Source organism: Lupinus angustifolius, unplaced genomic scaffold, assembly GCF_001865875.1.
Source record: "Lupinus angustifolius cultivar Tanjil unplaced genomic scaffold, LupAngTanjil_v1.0 Scaffold_1_419, whole genome shotgun sequence".
NCBI lineage: Eukaryota > Viridiplantae > Streptophyta > Magnoliopsida > Fabales > Fabaceae > Lupinus > Lupinus angustifolius.
Window position 1 is genome coordinate 1 of NW_017715744.1, and position 12,573 is coordinate 12,573.

The window sequence follows — 12,573 nt, forward strand, 5'->3', positions numbered from 1 at the left end:
CATAAGCAATATCAGGACGTGTGAAAATTATGGTGTACATGATAGCTTCCACTGCACTAGCATATGGTACTCTATTCATGCGTTCTCTCTCTTCAAGAGACTTTGCACAATCTTCTCTACTAAGAGAAACCCCGGTTCCTATTGGCAAATAGCCCCTTTTGGAGTTTTCCATGTTATACCTCTTTAAGATGGTATCAATATACATAGATTGGGAGAGTCCAAGCAACTTTTTAGATCTATCTCTATAAATCTTTATTCCTAGAATAGAGGTTGCTTCTCCTAAATCTTTCATGGAGAATTGCTTAGATAACCAAATCTTTGTGCCTTTTAATCCATAAATGGATCGTTGTAGCTTGCAAACTTTATTAGGATCAGACATGGATGTGAATCCTTCAGGCTGTGTCATATACACATCCTCTTTTAATTCTCCATTAAGAAAAGCTGTCTTCACATCCATTTGCCATATTTCATAATCATAGTATGCTGCTATAGCAAGTAAAATCCGAATTGATTTGAGCATTGCCACAGGAGAAAAGGTTTCTTCATAATCTATTCCTTCCTTTTGACGATATCCTTTGGCAACAAGGCGAGCTTTATAAGTCTCTACCTTTCCATCTGCTCCAATCTTTTTCTTATAAACCCATTTACATCCTATTGGTTTAATATCCTTTGAAGTTTCAACCAAAGTCCATACTTTGTTGATCTTCATTGATTCCATTTCGTCTTTTCTCTCCAATATGACCAAGCCTACAATGCCAAAGATATGTTTTATTCAATATATTATCTCTTTTCCTCTTAGAAGCATGCATAATTGGATTGAAGTTCACATTTGATAAGATATAAATGTCATGTTGGAGATACCCATTCGCATATAAATCATCATTATGATAAATAGAGCAAATGTTATTATTTAAAATAATACGAAATCCTCATTTGTCCAACATTGAAATTGAAATTATATTTGAAACAAATTTCGGAACATAATAACAACAATCTAATACTAGAACTTTTCCAGTTTGCATTTTTAAAGAAACTGATCCTACAGCTAAAGCAGCAACAGTTTCTCCATTCCCAACTTGGAGACTAACTTCTCCTTTCTTCAACCATCTAATGATTTGTAGTCCCTGCAACGTATTGCAGATGTTAAAACTACTGCCAGTGTCTAATACCCATATTGAAGAATCAGTTACAGATAAAGAAAACATGAAAACATTTTTCATTAAAGTCTCACCTTGCTTCTCATGTTTCAGAGAATCAAGATACTTCTTGCAGTTTCTTTTCCAGTGACCTTTCTCCTTGCAGAAGAAACACTCAATATTGCTTTGGTCAGTTCTACCTCTCTTGTTAGGTTTGGTCACACCACCCCTAGGAGCAAGCTTTTTCTTTGGTTTGAAATTTTTCTTGCCCTTCCTTTTAGAGGAGTTACCGACCACCATGACAGTTCCAGTTTTATGTTCAGAGGCAATTTGATTTTGATAATCAATCAACATATTAAGCATCTCATGCAGATCACAATTCATTTTATTCATATTGAAATTAACAATAAATTGTGAAAATGAATCAGGAAGTGATTGAAGAATCAAATCTTGAGAAAGTTCTTTCCCAATTTTGCATTCTAACTTCTCAAGTTGTTCAATAAGATCAATCATCTTTAATACATGAGGTCCAACTTGATCCTTTGTAGGCATTGAGGACCTAAACAATCTTTTGGATAACTGGTACCTCGCAGTCCTGCTTTGACCACCGTACATCTTCTTAAGATGCTCAATGATAACAGTTGGATCCATATCCTGGTGTTGTCTCTGAAGTTCAGAACTCATAGATGCCAAGATAATGCATTTAGCATTCAAACAATCTTCCTTGTATTTCTCATACACTTTGGTTGCTTCAGCATTGTACGGGTCCGATGGAGCAGCAATAGTGGGTCCATCAATGGTGTTAAGGAGTTTTTCATGCATGAGAACTATTCTCAGGTTACGGTACCAATCATCATAATTGGCTCCAACCAGTTCGATGATTTCAAGAATGGAGCGCAGAAAGTCTAAAACCAATAAATATATTTACTGTAAATATGAGAGACAAAATTATAAGAATCAAAGAAATCATCATTCCTTCTAATTGACATAAATAATTTCTTTTTTAAAAAAAATAAATAAATATGAATGAGCCCCTTGGTTGTCAAGTCGTTTCTCATACACATTTTAAAGTATTCAAATGTATCACATGCAAAAATAAAATAAAAACATTCATACAAATAGTCCCTTATTAATCAGGTCGTTCCTATTAGTACATATGTTTTCAAAATTTAATTTTACAAGTCCCCTGGATGTCAGGTCATTCCTTGTTATTTAATTCTAAACAAAAACATCATATGTTACAGTTGATTTAATTCACAAGTCTCCTGGTATTCAGGTCGTTACTTGTTATTAAATTTTAAGTGAACATCACATATTTCTCCTTAACACATCATAATGTATTAATAATGTACAGTATGTAGATAAGAAAATAAAAGGTCAATACCTTTGAAAATGTCAAAGGTAGTGTTTCTTTCTCATTTTCCATCAATTACAAGTTACTGTGCACAATAGAAATTTCTTTGAAATGAGACCTTTTCTCTTTCATTCATATATATATATATATATATATATATATATATATATATATATATATATATATATATATATATATATATATATATATATATATATATATATATATATATGAATGAAAGAGAAAAGGTCTCATTTCAAAGAAATTTCTATTGTGCACAGTAACTTGTAATTGATGGAAAATGAGAAAGAAACACTACCTTTGACATTTTCAAAGGTATTGACCTTTTATTTTCTTATCTACATACTGTACATTATTAATACATTATGATGTGTTAAGGAGTCTTCATCATATATTTATACATGTTTTACTCATTGAAAAATGAAGCATGCATACTTTCATCACATGTATATAGCTACAGCAAAAAGAGTACATGAACTACATCTATCACAACATATATACAAATATGAAACACATACACCCACTAAGAGAATGTTCTCTCTACATTATACATATATATAATATAGATTTTGCCACACACACTTCATTATATATATATATAGTTTATTTAATGAAGGTTTATTAGTTTCATCTGCAATTAATATATATATATAATGGTTTTGAATACAAATAGAATTCATAGTACAAACAATTATGCACACATTAACAACGTGTTCTTTCTCAAAGTTGCACACTGTTTCATTTTTATAAAAATATCGCATCATATGAATATTATACAAGCAACTACAGAAACTTTTCCATTTAGTAATTTTGAATATCTAAGGCACAGATAAGTGCCATTTCACTATGAACGTATATATATATTGTTTCTTTCCAAGTACAAATAAACAATATCCATACAAAATAATTATATATAAATTAAACACACACAAAATTTGGCTCTGATACCATTTGAAAGAAATTTTAATAGTGTTCCATAACACACGCAACGGAATAAACATAAATCTATTTTAATCTAAAATTATATATAACTAAAAACTGTATATAAAGTCCGTACCCAGTTGTAGTTGCTGAATCTTTAAAGTTGTTCTTCAAAATTATGAAGACTCTACGCGTGTATCCACACCGAGACCAAACTTTGCTATCAACTCTTTGAACCAATGGAGCAGAAAATTGACACTCTAAAACTAAGAATTTCTTACTCACAAAACTCCTTTTGTATGTAAGTGTAGCAAATGAAAGGAGAAAAGGATTGTACACACAATGAAGGAATAATAGAACCTTTTTATTTCTTTTCTCTCTCTCAAGTCCACTGTGCAATATGCCTTTTTCTTTTATCACACCTTTTCTTTTTGTATCCACGGATACATATATATATATATATGTGCACAGTGCCGTGAGGGGAAAAATTCCCTCTGCATTTCCAAAAGGTACCTCTTCATCTTTTTGAAATATTTTTGTAAGAAGATTACAACTCTTTAAATGGTACCTATTGGTTTGAAAAGTTGCAAACCATTTATCACCTATTGTTTCATAAAACAACATAATAACTCATCTTTTATTTTTTCAGCTACAAATAATTAATTTTTAGAATTTAATTTCTTTATTATTTAATTCTTAGTGCTAGCATAGAATTAAAATAATATTCCATAAATTATTTGTTTGATCAAATTAAATTCTCCAATTTAATTATCAAATAATATAATTATATAGCAAATATTAGAACACTCGTTAGTGTGTGACCCCGTAGGTTCAATACTAAGCTGTAGTAAATTAACTAAATTAGTTTACTAATCAAGGTTGGCGTCTAGCAACACTCCTTAACGACCAAATAGCATGAAGTAATATATATTTTACTTTCAAGAACCACTAGAAGATTAATTAAAATATTTCCTTCCATCTTTACAGCTCTGGGCTAACTTTAAAGTATGGTACAATTGTCAAACTTTAACAAGTTGTCATGAAGACTCAAAGAAACTCATTTCTCTATTCATTGTAATACCTTGGCCAAGGTCTTATTTTATTATAGAGCTCAAACTCATTACCAAGAGTTGATGGATTCCGTCTTGATTAATCATTAATTCTACAAGCACTTAATCATACTCAATGTTCATTCAAATAACATCCTGAGACATTATGTGTCCAAAATCAAAGTATGATAAATAACATGTTAATTACTATGTTAATCTCAGGTCAAAGGAAACTATTTCATTTCTTCTTTAGAATTTCCTTTTGACAATTTAAGGTAATCTTAACCATTAGGAATTCTCAGTTGAGTCAGTTCAATGATCATATCTACATATGCATCATCTATATGTGCAATTTAATAAATGAGATCTATTAATATTTATCCAATAAATACTATTACACACATATTAATCTGTCCGAGTCATTGATGTCCTATTCTCAATGACTCTATGATCAAGAACAATTTAGACCAAAAATTTATAAAAGACATGTTTCTCATTTATTATAATCTCTATTATAATAACAAGTCTCTAATTTTTAATCAAGGACTTTATCATATAATCTATTTTAAATAAATAACAAATATGATAAAAACAAATGCAATTACTTTTAATTGTATTTAAACAACATATTGGATCTTGGGCATAAATATAAAAATATATAAATGTATTTCCAACAAATTTAAATGTTATTGAGTCGAACGTGTTGTTATATTATGTGAATGTAATAGATTTAAATGTACACTTAAAGTTGATGTTCTTTCATTGCAAAATATATTGAACCTAATAAATTGAAATATACAAAAAGTTCCATATACAACATTTTGGAAAACAATATAAAATAAGTTGAAGAAATATTAGAGATTTTGGAAAACATTCTTATAATCGATATTTGTTATAGTTCTCCATTGTCTATCATCATCTGAATCTTTCCAGCTTTGAGGGGAAAAGAGGTAAGGTTTTTTTAGTTTAATACCTATATACAATGTAAGAACTTTTATTTATTAATGTATAATACATCATTCATACACAATTCTATTATTTGTACATCATATTAAGACATTAAACATTGTTGAAGATGTTTGAAATATGTTATTAATAGGAAGTCTCACATTACCTAGAATTAGAATAGAGTAGAATATCAATGTTATATATTGGACTCAAGTCCTGCATCATATATAAGCATCAAGTAGAAACACCCTATGGGCAGGTGGGCCCATAGGTGTCCTAGGATTTGTAATCATAATTCTCTAATAATATCTTGATAGCCGCTTAGCGCTCCCGGGGATGTAGGCACAATTGGCCGAACCCCATTAACAAATTCTCTTGATTCTTCTCTTATATTTATTCTATGCCTTTATTTGATTGCTTGTAGCTAACGCTGTGCAACAATCGCTTCCGCTGCACCAATAAACATGTTTATAAAAAAAATGTAAGGCTCTTAAATACAATACGGAGGAGCTACATTTTTCCTATAAATTTACCAACCACATTGTTGAGAAGTCCTTCTTTTCCATTAAAATGCCGTGTAGGATCACTAGTGTACTATACCTAGTGAAATGTACTGTACCTTGTAAAACTTTAACGTTTGTGGTGTTGACTATTAAATGGTCACTTTATACTCTTCTGGTGGGGAAGAAAATGGAAGGAGAGAAGATAAAAATAAAGTGTATAAGAAGATATAATATAATAAAAAGAGAGTTGATTTTAATAGTTGTTTAATACTAAATTATAATTTAAAAATAATTTTATTGTTAAAATTAATAAATACATATTTTAAAATTATTTTGAAATTTAATTAATATATTAGCTATGCATTAAATACTATTTTTTAGAAAATATGCAGAATAAAGTGTTTTTTCCATTTTTATGTGATTATTATAATTTTGTGGAAGTGAATGTAAAGTTGTTATTTTACAAATCTAAACTCTCTCTTCACACTTTATTTGCTAATGTGAGGAGGATAAAATTATGGTCTAACCCTACATAATTTCCTCTCTCTTCTCTACTTTTTTCCTTAAACCAAAGTATGAAAAATTGTAAACTCACTTTTTATTTTCTCCTTTTATCTTCTTCCCAATTAAAATTACTCCAACCAATAGAAGGTTTGGTGTTTGAAAGCATCATGGTAGTTTATCATAGTTAAACATTATTGTTTCATTCAACAAAACTAAGATATAGTTGTTACTTTATAGCTATGAAGCACGGATTCACTATACACTCTTACGTATCGGTGTCCGACACGTATCCGACACGGATACGCTCGGATTTACGAAGGATACGTACTCATAGAGTATCCAAAAATTAATAAAATAAAATAAATAAATATTAAGACACGTACCCGATTTGTTTTCAATAAAATATAGGATATATGGATTCGTTTTAGTAAAGTATAAGATATATATAGATTCGTTTCAATAAAACATGATAAGATAGATCCGCTTTCATTAAAATAGGATAAGATATATTTGTTAGGGAGAACAATGATTTTAGGATAGATTCGTTTTCATTAAAATAGGATAAGATAGATTTGTTATGGAAGACAACAATTTTAAATTTCCATTATATTTTTTACTTTGCATATTTTGATTTACACTTATAATTTTATCATATTTTATGTGTTTTTATTATTTTATACGCGTATCCCTGAACGTATCGTATCCTGTATTTTGGAAAAAATGCGTGTCGACGTATCGGATACATATCGTACCGACATACGTATCAGTATCTATGCTTCATAGCTTTATAGTGTATAGATATAAGCTTGTAATTATAAAGACAACTAGAAACTTGTAGCTATATAAGTAATTTATTAAACTAAAATGGTTTGATAAAAGTACTTATGAAACTAAGATTTAAATAAAAAAGGCATATGCTATATATTAGTTTTTTATTAATTAAATTATAATTAGTAATTTGGTAGAATTCTTATTACCTTTATAATTAAATAAATATTAGGAAATTGATAAAATTATTAGTAATTACTTATATATTTATAATTATTAGTATGTATTTTATTGTGGTACATTTAATTCGTAACTTTAAAACGGTAGAACTAATCAATTAATTAATGAAAGTTCTTATGGTTTTTGGAAAGTTAATTGACTTTTTAAATGCTATAAACTCTTTTTCTAAAACCTGCAAGCTTCATCTAATTTATAATTATTGAACCTCGAGCAGCTTTGACTATGTCAAAAAATTATAAGCTATTTTAAAAATGCTTATATTATTGAATAATATATACATTTTCAATCCTTAAAATATAGAAGATAGCTTGGTAGTGTCAAAAAAAATAAATAATAGTTTGCATGAAAATTTAACAAATTGGTTCAGTTCAAAACTGAATTTGGAGTCTCCAAACCCAATTGTCTGGTGAAGAGAACAGAACCATGTTCCCTGATTTGTCTGGTGAAGACAACCTAGTAAATGCAGATGGCAACCAGCACCAACTTCATCTCTTCAAGAACTAACAGATTTAAAGTTTGTTCAGACTCTGACTTTTTCCTAATTGCAAATCTACTAAAAAAGTATTTTTTTCATATAGTTAATTTTATATTACTAACAATGTACAGTATTTCTTAGTGGCACAGTATTTTGATCTTAACTAATAGTGCCTACAGTCTCCTCTGAAAATTATGTTCATCATTTTTTGATCATTTGAAGAATAGTCAAATCTTTGGCAGAATGTTCATGCACTAAAAATGTAATGCTGTTATTTGAATATCATATCTGCATATCATATAAAGCGATTCAAGTCAGAATAATTGTTAATATGGAAAATAGTAATGATTAATATAAACCGTTGAAGATCAAAATTTGAAAATATGACTTTTTAAGTGATTATATGCTTATTAACTAATTTTTAATCATAATTATGCATGTATATGTATAGTTATGTGATTGAGATTAATTATTATCGCATGAGAAGAACTTGTATTCATTGAATCATTCCCCTAATGACATATATATGTATGTATCTTCATAATATCTTAACTATATATAAATCTTTATACTTACAATATATATACATATATCATACTCTACTTTTACATATTCACATCTCTCATGAATCAATTATAATAATATAAAATAAAAAGCAAAAAGTTGGATTGGTTACTAAGAAACGTGCACATACATACAATGTGAAATACTAATAGCTGATACATGGAAACTTGAAGCCATTACATACCAACCTTTTTCTATGCAACAACCAAAATAACTACTGCACATGCAAATCTATATATTACAACCAATGTAGCAATGTCACCACACAAAATCTCAACTACCTAGACCCATTATAGTAAATAGAGGTAAATATGAGTCGGGTTGAGATGAATAAGGTGTGTCCCGTATTCAACCTGGTTGAGTTATTTATTTGAATCTAAACGCTTACTCGACCCCAAATGTGACCTGGGTTAGTTTTTAAAGTCAACCATAGATCTGATTAAATATTATTTATTATTATAAATATGTAATTTTACATATAAAATGATATATAAATATATATTTTATTAGGCACTTATAATTTGCATGCGTCTAATTTTTGAATCTACAATCGGCCTTGGACCCGATAAAACTCGACTATATTCGTGTCCGATCATAGTCGGGTCAAACCGGGTGAGTGAGTAGAGTCGAGTCCTACTAACCCCTAATAGTACATGAGTCTATGAGATTGCATGATTAACTTAAAGAGAAAAAAAGAAATGCAAGATCTGAATTGAGTAGTCTTAGCAAAAAACTCCAATGTCTTACTGTAACAAAAAGAGTCAACTAATGAAGATATATGAATGAGGGTATATCAGATGTAACCACTCTACACATTCACATTTATTGGCCATGCCTAACTTCCACCCACCACCTTCATTAAGGGTGAATTTCATTTCCCATATATGTTGTGAAACACAGAACAAAAATGGCACCAAAGGAACATTGTTGTAGCAGAGAAAAAAAGATGAAAATCAATAGCAATGAAGCACTTGTTATTGTGCTCTTTGTATTTGTGTTCCTAGAATCATGTAGCTATGCACAAGATACCCCTTTTCCAGCTATAGTAACATTTGGTGATTCTGCTGTGGATGTAGGGAATAATGACTATCTTCCCACACTTTTTAAGGCTAACTACCCTCCCTATGGGAGGGACTTTACTAACCACCAACCTACTGGAAGGTTTTGTAATGGTAAATTAGCTACTGATATTACTGGTAAGATAAAAAAGATTCAAACTTGGTACTTACTTAGATTGGATATTTTTGTTAAGTTCATATATAGACTAATATGTTAATGTTACATTCTTGTGTAGCTGAAACATTGGGTTTTAAGAGTCCTGCACCTGCATATCTTAGCCCACAGGCATCAGGGAATAACCTCCTTATTGGAGCCAACTTTGCTTCTGCTGCTTCTGGTTATGATGAAAAGGCTGCTATTTTGAATGTAAGTATGGAAAGTATAACTTTAGCGATTTGAAATCCTCTCCGGTACTCGGAGAGTACTGGAATGTGAGGAGAAGAGAACATTTGAAAGGTTTAGAATTATTTAATTTAAAAAGAATTAAAAATCTGGATCCTTAAAAGAAATTGGTGCCACGTGTCAGCATCTCTATCCAATACTGGACGGGATTTGCAGCCAACTTTAGCTTATATACAAGTTTATAAATTGCGGTTGACAACATAAATATGGCCTCAATATTGAGGCTTTAGCAGTTTTTCTAACCACATTGCAACGACAATTGCGACCACATCAACTGTTGTAAACGCTTTGTAAACGCTTTGTAACCGTAATTTAGAACCATGGCTATGTTTAGATTCAAGAGTTGAGTTTAAATTTTTTTCCTCTCTTGCAGCATGCAATTCCATTGTCCCAACAGTTAGATTATTTCAAGGAATACCAAAGCAAACTGGCCCAGGTGGCTGGCAGTAACAAATCAGCATCAATTATAGAGGATGCGTTGTACTTATTGAGTGCTGGTAGCAGTGACTTTCTGCAAAATTATTATGTCAATCCTTTGATCAACCAAGCTTTCACTCCTGATCAATATTCTTCATACTTAGTAGGATCATTCACAAGCTTCATTAAGGTATTCTATTATTGCTATTATTATGGAAATGTATTAATAAAATAGTTTCATCAATATCACTTTTCACTTTTCACACCTACTTTATAAACATTTATTGAAAGACCTTTGCCTTGTAATATGAAATATTAGTAGGATAAAAACTTGGTTGTTGTCGTTGTTATTATAATTTATTATTTTACCGAAATTATCGATCTAAAGGATTTGTGTTTTGTTTGGACATAGAACTTGTATGGACTAGGAGCTAGGAGAATTGGAGTGACTTCACTGCCACCATTGGGATGCTTACCTGCTGCAAGGACATTATTTGGTTTTCATGAGAATGGTTGTGTCTCAAGAATCAACAAAGATGCCCAAGGATTTAACAATAAGGTCAATTCAGCAGCAACAAATCTTCAAAAACAGCTTCCTGGTCTTAAGATTGTTATCTTTGATATTTTCCAGCCTCTCTATGACCTTGTTCAATCCCCTTCAAAATCAGGTAAGACAATACTTTGACTAAAATATATTCAATATAATGAATGAACTTCATCGTCTTGAGTTTATTCAAGTGTGAAGTCTCACATTGAATATGATGGGACGAGTGAAAGAGTTTATAAGTGGAAAATGCCCATAAAATTATTGTCTTAAGGTTTTAGTTCAAGACGTGGTGTCTTACCTATAGCTCTTCACTCTTCCCTAGTCGCAGTCAGGTCCAACAACTTGATGTTATTTTTATTCTAATAATATTGTTATGAAAATGTTGAATAGGTTTTGTGGAGGCTAGGAAAGGTTGTTGTGGAACAGGGACAGTAGAGACAACATCATTGTTATGCAATCCAAATTCACTAGGAACATGTTCTAATGCAACTCAGTATGTGTTTTGGGACAGTGTTCATCCTTCAGAAGCTGCTAATCAAGTTCTAGCTGATTCACTGATTATTGCAGGCATATCCCTTATAGGATAAATACTAATTGTGTTTATTTCTCTTAAATCTTATCTTATACCACTATTTGTCATCTAAGTGATGCAAAAGTTTGCTATTTTTATGGAGTCTCCAGAAATATTTATTCTATGTATTTTAATCTTGAGAAATTTCAGATTAACTCTTTGTAATAATACATTTTATAATGCAAATGCAATCACCATATATGGAAGAAAAATTATAAATATAATTAAGGCTCATAAATCCATAGATATATGATTTTGATCTGTGATTCAAAATGAGGACCATATCACGTAATGCGGTTGTAATATGCCATTGCGGTGACTGCCGTAATTGTATTATACTGTGATTGTGGTATGACACTGAATCATAATGACGTGGTCACTTCGGACAATAACACAACTGCATTAGACTTTGTGTAGGCTGTATTAGATTGCATTGGACCACATCAGGTCACATTGGACTGCATCGAATTCATAAAAAATTAATCACAAAATAATTCACACCATAACGACCGACAACACAACAGTAGAATGAATTTGCTATAGAGCAAAAGTAACAGTTTGGTTTATTATCCGCCTCTTTGTCTCACAAGATAGAATGGTCTACAAACAGTACTTTTGAACAATTCCAACTTGTATCACTGTCATGAAAGGCTCCATTCAGAGCATTTGCCTGCATCCTAAAGAATAAGGTAAAATTGGGTTTAACAAATAGTGATTGAAGGAAGAAAGTAAATTTATTATAGGAAAATATTTATCATTTTAGTCTAGATTATTCTAATAGCTTATGCCACCAAATAGTAAGCAAAAGACAAGTGTGTTGCTAGGTGTTTGAAGCTAATGTTATTATTACATGATATATGCTTATCAAGAGGAACATCTAGAACAACTTATTGTAATGATTTTGCTGACATTGCATTAGTATAAATAGGATGATAATTTGTTGTATCATGAATCAAGCAAGAAATACCAAGCAAGAAATAGAAGATGATATTTTCAACAAGTGGTATGAGAGGAGGTGATCTGAAGGCTTGTTAGTTTGAGTGTTCATGTATAATCAGGGATCGTGGTACGTGGAGATCCGGCAAATGCATAGT

At 30.6% G+C, this 12,573-nt stretch overlaps 1 protein-coding gene across 1 annotated transcript; it reads left to right on the forward strand.

Annotated features, from left to right (window-relative positions):
* Positions 1–4,783: 4,783 nt before the first annotated feature.
* LOC109336918 (GDSL esterase/lipase APG-like) lies at positions 4,784–11,661 on the forward strand. The gene is made up of 7 exons (XM_019573752.1): positions 4,784–4,791; positions 9,417–9,679; positions 9,778–9,908; positions 10,318–10,551; positions 10,774–11,029; positions 11,299–11,499; positions 11,551–11,661. Exons 2-6 carry the CDS (start codon positions 9,430–9,432, stop codon positions 11,493–11,495), a joined length of 1,068 nt encoding a protein of 355 aa, XP_019429297.1. The 5' UTR covers positions 4,784–4,791; positions 9,417–9,429; the 3' UTR covers positions 11,496–11,499; positions 11,551–11,661.
* Positions 11,662–12,573: the final 912 nt, after the last annotated feature.